Source organism: Fukomys damarensis, unplaced genomic scaffold (assembly GCF_012274545.1).
Source record: "Fukomys damarensis isolate Sample0158 unplaced genomic scaffold, DMR_v1.0_HiC HiC_scaffold_13, whole genome shotgun sequence".
Taxonomy (NCBI): Eukaryota; Metazoa; Chordata; class Mammalia; order Rodentia; family Bathyergidae; genus Fukomys; species Fukomys damarensis.
In genome coordinates this window covers 20,447,023-20,454,337 of record NW_022900925.1, presented here as the reverse complement: position 1 = coordinate 20,454,337, position 7,315 = coordinate 20,447,023, and the positions used below count along the sequence as shown (strand labels likewise).

At 37.3% G+C, this 7,315-nt stretch overlaps 1 protein-coding gene across 2 annotated transcripts in view; it reads left to right on the top strand.

The window, feature by feature from the left end:
• Positions 1–7,315, top strand: part of Myo1d (myosin ID) — a 302,321-nt gene that overhangs the window by 183,946 nt on the left and 111,060 nt on the right. For both annotated transcript variants that reach the window (XM_010642388.2, XM_010642387.2), the window contains exon 20: positions 2,611–2,724. In XM_010642388.2, coding sequence (XP_010640690.1) covers positions 2,611–2,724 — 114 coding nt within the window. The remainder of the gene's footprint in view (positions 1–2,610; positions 2,725–7,315) is intronic.

Here is a 7,315-nt window from a genome sequence, read left to right as displayed (position 1 = left end):
AAAAAAAAAAAAAAAAAAAAAAAAAAAAAAAGATTAATTCATGGAATTATCCTTTAAAAAGGATATGTGGCCTTTTCATTTGATTCTGGAATGACCTTGTAAAAGTATGTAACTAGGGTTTGTGGGGGGTAGAAGTTTGTTTTGTTTTTGGTTTTGTTTTCATTTTGATCTGTTTTGTTTTTGAGACTGGGTCTCACTGTGTAGCCCAGGCTGGCCTTGATCTTGAGCCTATCCCTCCTGCCACAGTCTCTTGAGTGCTGAGATCATAGGCATGCAGCACCACTTCAGGCTGCAACTAGATTTTTTAATCATATCTTTTTGTACCACATTCTTATCTTTCTCGGTATGATTCCACAGAATATATGGGGCATTACTTTTGCTTAGTGTTCAAATTCCTCGTTAGATGTTGTATTTTTGTTTTTTGTTTTTTGGTACCGGGGATCAAACTCAGGACCTTGCATTTGCGAGGCAGTCACAGTACCACTGAGCTAAATCCCAGGCCCATTTTTAGATCTTCTTTATTCTGCAAAGTCTAAGGTTGATGTAAATAAATGATTAATGCTCTCCAATGTGGGTTTCACAGAACCAGTGTTGTCTTGACTATTAATAGTGGAAATAGGTTTCCATAAATTAAATGTTTTTTTAAATGCTAGGTTAAACATATTGGTGAAATGTAGAATTCTCAGAGCATTTAATATATCCCTAGGCTATGAATGTCCTATAAGCTGCAGTTTGCAGTGCTTCTCAAACAAACTGGACCATGGAACCTTTTCTTTCAGAATAACTCCACATAAGGCTAGTGTGGTATAAAACAACTTAGAACAATGCTAATAGCAAAACTGCATTCATCTTGCTTCAAGTCTTTGGAGAAAGGTTACTCATCAGTTACAGCAAAAAATGGATGTTATGCAGTGCATTTACCAAGAGCAGTAATTACTTATCATATAGACTCTATTTTACTTTTAATTACAGTTGCCATTTTTTGTCAAGTTGACTAAAAAATGTACTCTGGTTATGTTAAATTCTTAGAGGATTGAACAGATTTCTAAAACTGAGAGGCAAAGGGAAAAGTTTGAATAAGATTCAAACTCAAATTTGAATTTTAGTTTGCTGTATCTTGCCTACAGCAATATACCTGCTGCATCCCACCCTGCCTGTACTGATTTAGTTAGCTGAGTATCTTATGGAAGCCAACAGTGTTTTCAAATTAATCTCTAACTTCTTTGCATCATGGAAATGAGAACTTGAGAGAGAGGCAGGGGATATATATTATCACAACTATGCTTTCATATTTAGTATCATTTTGTCAGCTTTCTTTTTCCTTTTAGTCACTGAGAAACATAGCATTGCAGTGATTCAAAAAATTTTAGTGCTAGGTATCTTGACTAAAATATACTATCCCTAAGTCTGTAATCCCAGCAGTCAAGAGGCTAAGGCAGGAAGACTGAAGTGAGTTTGAGGCCAGCCTGGGCTACGTAATGAATTCAAGGCCAAGGCCAGCCTAGACCACACAACAAGACTGTGTCTCAAACAACCAAAACAAATAATAAAATAAAATATTACTTAAGTGTAAGACTGGAACATCCTAATTAACAAGTAGCTAACTACTTACTTATAAAGTATCCTGTTTGAGCCAGGGATTTAGCTTAGTGGTTTTGCCACCTGCTTCACAAGCGCAAGGTCCTGAGTTTTGATCCCTGGTGCCAAAAAAAAAATCCTATGCTTAATTCTGTCTCTTAGGAAAAGATTTACAGCAAACGGGCATTCTGTCAAGCAGGGATGTTCTCTGACCTTGTCTCTAATAAAGTAACATTCTAAACACGCGCGTGCGCACACACACACACACACACACACATACACACGTACACATAAGAGGTGATTAAAAATATGGTAAATGTTTACTATTTTTTAACCTTTTTATAGTAAAAAACACATTACCTAGAATAATGGAATAAGTATGTATGAAGCCAGGTGTTGAGTATTTTGAGGGATGATTATTGGCAATTTATATACACTCATGTGTATTTTCTTCAAATCTTATTATCTAGTTTTATTTTCTTTATGTTATTATATGTATTTATATATGTATTTATTTTTACTTATTAGTTGCTTATTTGTCTTACCCCTGCATACTAGTCTTAACTTCTTCTTATAACCAGGGACTTCAAGTCATTGTTTTGTATGAATGGACTGTCTTCTAATTTTTAAATTGTATCAGTTCTTTGTATATCCTAGATACAAGTCCCTTATCAGACAAATGATTTGCAAAAATTGTTTCCTATTGCATGGGTTTCTTTTTACTTTCTTGATGGTGTCTAGGCTTACCTATTTTTAGTCCTTACATTTGTGCGTGTGTGTGTGTGTGTGTGTGTGTGTGCGCGCGCACGCGCTCTGTTCAACTGTAAAATTTCAATTGCCAAATTCCTTACATCCAAAAACTGCTACTTCTTTGAGATCTTGGTTGCAATGTTTAGAGTGGCCATACATGGTACCCATTTATTAAAGAATTTGTCTCCAGGATCAGCTACCTCTGCCCCCCAAATGTTTCACGTGATAACTTGATTTCATTCTTGATGAGACGCTATAGTTTAATTGTTTGTTTTCTTACAGGTGAATCGATTTAGTAAGGTGGAAGACCGAGCAATTTTTGTCACTGACCGTCACCTCTATAAAATGGATCCCACTAAACAGTACAAGGTGATGAAGACCATCCCCCTGTACAATGTAAGTTCTCTGTGCTTCTCTCTTCATGGAAGATTCTTACCCTAGTGTTCAAGGACCACTAGTGGGCCAAGAAACTGACCACAAGAATCCTCGGGGCTTTTGGGAACCCATTCACTCCTGACATTGTATGCCAGTTTTATATTTTGTACAGATGTATAATTTCTCAGCAGGAGGATCCAAAGTTTCTAATCGATTAATGAAAAAAAATTTTAAAGGACTATGGATTCTACATGATCTTTATTCCTAATAACATTTGCTGCTTAAATGTGCTGGCATAAAATGTTTTCTTATATATTCTTATGAGATTTGTTTTTTATGGAAATGGAATCAAATAGAAAAACACTACAGAATTTTTTGTGAAAACATTACTGATCTTTTAAATTTAAAAAGTCTGTGACTTCCAGAAGTTCTTTTTCAGTGGTGTGATCTGCATTCCAGATCTACTCTGTTAAGTTTGAAAATTTAAGGTTTTCAAATTCTGTAATAATTTTTTGTTTGAAATGTGAAATCTCTTAGAATCTCAATATGATTTTTTTTCCTGTTTAACCATGTCTGCTTTGTAAGTGAGTTCTATTCTGATTCTTTAGAAAGACCTTACTGGACTACTGGATCTTTTCATTTATGGTAGTTTTCTGTACAAAACCTTAAAGAAAGAAGTCTGTTGTCTGATACTAGAATCTGTAAGGAACAGAATTTAGAGATTATTGTAAATCTGTACAGTTGCTACAAAAAGGAATGGGAAACATATTTTTTATAATTGTATTTTGTTGCATCAGAGGTCCTTTTGGTTGTAAGGAACAGAGACAGCAGGCTATGCCTGGCTTTGTGAAATGATTTTGCTTGCCCAGATTATGGATCTGGGATTTGTCCTAACTACACCATCCCCTCACCCACCCCTCCGACGTACATACACCTTTTCACTTTTATAGAAAAGCCAATGGATTGCAGCTACAAATCTTTTCTTTCAATTAAGGATAGATCCATCAGGCACAAGATAGTTAAATAAACAACTTTTTGAGGCTGTTTTTCCCAGTCTTCCTTTTTAATGTTGACTGGTTTATATTTATATTTATAGATTATATTTATATAATCTTCATCACCAATGATATTAATAATATTTTATGGTATTAATAATATCACAAAAATTAGTAGTATCTAACTACCTAGGTACCTACCAGTATCTGTCTAGTAAATGTGAACACCAAACGATGGAAATGCCCTGTTGGAGATACTCTGTGTTTCACTCTTGTCCCTTTGTATTCCAGCACAATTTTTATACACCAGCCTAATTTCCAGCAGCCAGCATTTTTATTAAAATGCTGCCATCAGCCAGACATGGTGGTTCATACCTGTAATCCACCAGCATTATGGAAGGCTGAGGCAGGAGCATTGTAGATTTGAGCCCTGCTGGGCAATATAGAGACTAGCAAGATTCTGCTTCAAAAACAAAAAAAAATTTTTTTTAAGTGGTTTTAGCCAAACCCCACCCTGGCATCACAGAAGGTTGAAAGTGTGTAGCCATGAATGAGTCATAGGTGTAGCCTGTAAATATCTAGCTCCACCACTTGTTGGCCAAAATAATTCCCAGCATTTCCCTGCAAGAGCCAGCTGCAGTTGGCCCATGTGCCAGCCTCCACTGTCCCTTGCCAGTGCCTCTGCTCCTCAAGATCAGCTGTGCACACTCATCATCCTTAGCCTCAGGGTGTGCTTCTGGGAGGAACTAACTTCAAAGGAATCTGCCTCCCAGGACAGGCAGGTTGGATGGGAAGGGGACTTCCACTGTATTTTTTTTTAATCTGGATCAAATGTGGCAAAATAGTCTGAAGATAAGGACATGGATATTTTTTGTATTATTCCTTATGCTTTTCTGTATGGTTTAAATATTTTAAAATTGAAAACAAACTTTAAGACAAGGAACCTTTTTAAAAAATGATAATGTTCCAATAGTGTTGGGGAAGCTGGACAGGGAGGATGAAGGAAAACAAATTTAAATGTGCTGACTTTGGCAAAACTTAACATTCCATGAATAATCAGAAGTCTAATACTAGAGAGTGGGAAATAATTCAGCACTGAGGATTAAAATTTAAGAGTAGATCCATACACAGTTGAAGGGGGAAATTATGAGTCTAGAGGGAAAATAAGGGAAGATTATTCAAGAACACTCACAGTTAGATGATCAGGACAGTAATCCCTGAAGGAAATGGAATAAAGAGCAAATCTCTTTATGGTTCTCTATTTTCTCATATTTCTTTAAGTGTGCTAAATGAGCTCTAATTTCCCTTTAAGTCCATAAGGTTATGAGTTATCCTAGGAAAGAAAAGAGCCATGGGAACACCATGTTTAGAACCAGATTGGAAAGTTTTCATTCCAGAAATAAGAGTTGTCAATAAAAAATTAAAAATTTTTTAAAAACAGCTTAGAGATCTCAAACTCTCTCTTCTCAGGGCCAAGGATTTAGCTCAGCGGTTTGGTGGCCTGCCTTGCAAGTGCAAGGACCCAAGTTCAATCTTTGGTACCAAAAATAAAAAAGAAACAGCCTGATCAAACTCTCTCTTCTCTCTTCCCCTGCTGTGTGGCTCCTTTCCTGCTTTAGCTAGGCTCTTCTGCCACTGAAGAACAGACTGCACATATTATCCTTGATAATGTTCTGGTTGTAATAAGGATGTGTAGGGAGAGGAATCTCAGGGTAACACAACTGCTGCTATACACAATGTGAATGCTGGACAGTTAAGCTTCTGCCTCTCTTTCAGGCTGTCCTTCTCTTTGCATCTTATTGACAGTCACCTCTTTCTTGGGAGACTCTGTGGGTCAGCCGTAGGCCCAGGTTGGAATCAGCCACCCCAACAATTTATTTGCATTTCATCCTGCAGGAACATATTGTTCAACGTTCTCAGATGAGGCCTCTCCATGGCAACTGATTATTCTGTGTGATCTCCATACTTTATTCCTTGTCAAAAACTTGCAAATCACGCATAGGCTTTCCTGATTCTTTTTCTGGTATGACATAGATAATTCCTTTAATTCATTTTGAGCACAACTGATCTCTTCCCTGTACTTTTTTCCCTCCAATGCTGAGGATTAAACCCAGGCCCTTGGGCATGCCAGGCAAGTACTCTACCACTCAGCTATATCTCCAACCTTTTTTTATTTTGAGACAGGGTCTCACTAAGTTGCCTGTTTACAATCCTACTGCCTTAGCCTCCCGAGTAGCTGGGATTAGAAGCATGTGTACCACTATACCTGGTATTACTGCTTTTGACTATAGTTTCATGGCCCATAGCACATTAGGATCTTGGTGGCAGGTCATGCTAAATATCGGGGCATGCCATTAGGTTTCCCCTGTGGGAAGGATCTCTGGGAGAGAATTGCTTCCCAAAGGCTGGCTTCATCAAGCATTCTGTTGCCAGGATGTCAGTCTTTGTCAAGCAAGTCCTAAAGTTTTGTTCATCACCCTCAGCATGGATGGTTCTGTTTCCTTAACTGGCTCCAGCCACGCAATATAGAATTAATGTTTGTTGCTTTACTAATGCACCATTAAAAATACCCACCTAATCCCTTTGTTCTTGGATCTCCTAACTCAGTGAGCTTGTGTAAATCAGCAGCAGCTAAGTGCCTCAGCTGCTGAACCTTGATGGACACATCAGCTGTCCCCCACAGGTCACCAGCAGGAGGCTAAGTAACTGCTTCATGTCTACAAACGGTGGGCTTCTGGCGCTCCCTACTGAGGGGAAGGAGAGACTTTGCTCCTCCCTGAGATGTTGACACCAATTGCACACCTTCTGACACTTATTCCTGGTGCTCATTTCTGTCTGCTAGATCTTGAGTTGCAATGAAGAGATTTAAGGGACTTAAGTAGAAGGTGGGAGGAGAGTATTAAGTTACAACTTTTAGAGAAACCCCTTCATTTGGTATTTTAGGCAGCTATACACCATTGTCTGATCACTCAACACCTAAACCATTCAATTAAAATAATTACTGAGCATTCTTTTTTTTATTGAGTTTATTGGTACAATCTAGGTATACAGTACAATTACATTCATCATTGGGATCCTGTACCTTTATATAATAGGTCTTTATTCTCATTTTCCCCCTTGTCCTTGCCCTCTCTTCACCCCCTCCTCCCCTCCCCATTTACAAACACTTTATTTCCATTTTTTCAGTTTCTCATATTTTTTCCTCTCCCTTATTACCTTTCCCTTTTCAGTTAAAGAAATCTCTGTATGAACATTAAAAATAGGGAATCCTAAAATAAAACTAAAAAGGAAAGTAAAAGAGAAAAGGCAATGATGTAACATTAAAATAATGGTCCCTGAATATATTTAAATTGCTTCCTGCTCTTGTAGTCTTATCTTATTCTTTTTTTCATTATTTAGAGAATGTTAGTTTCTGTAATCAAACCCACATAGATATGACCTTACATATTTAGTACAGTGTTACCCCTGTACACATGAAAAAAAATTTAAAATTAGCATTTCTAGACCAATATGGATGTCCATTTCTGTACAATGTCAACTCAACACAGTAAATTGGGATGACTTTTTCCAAAGTTGACAGCACCGTTAAAGTTTCCCAAAATTCAATTTATATATAT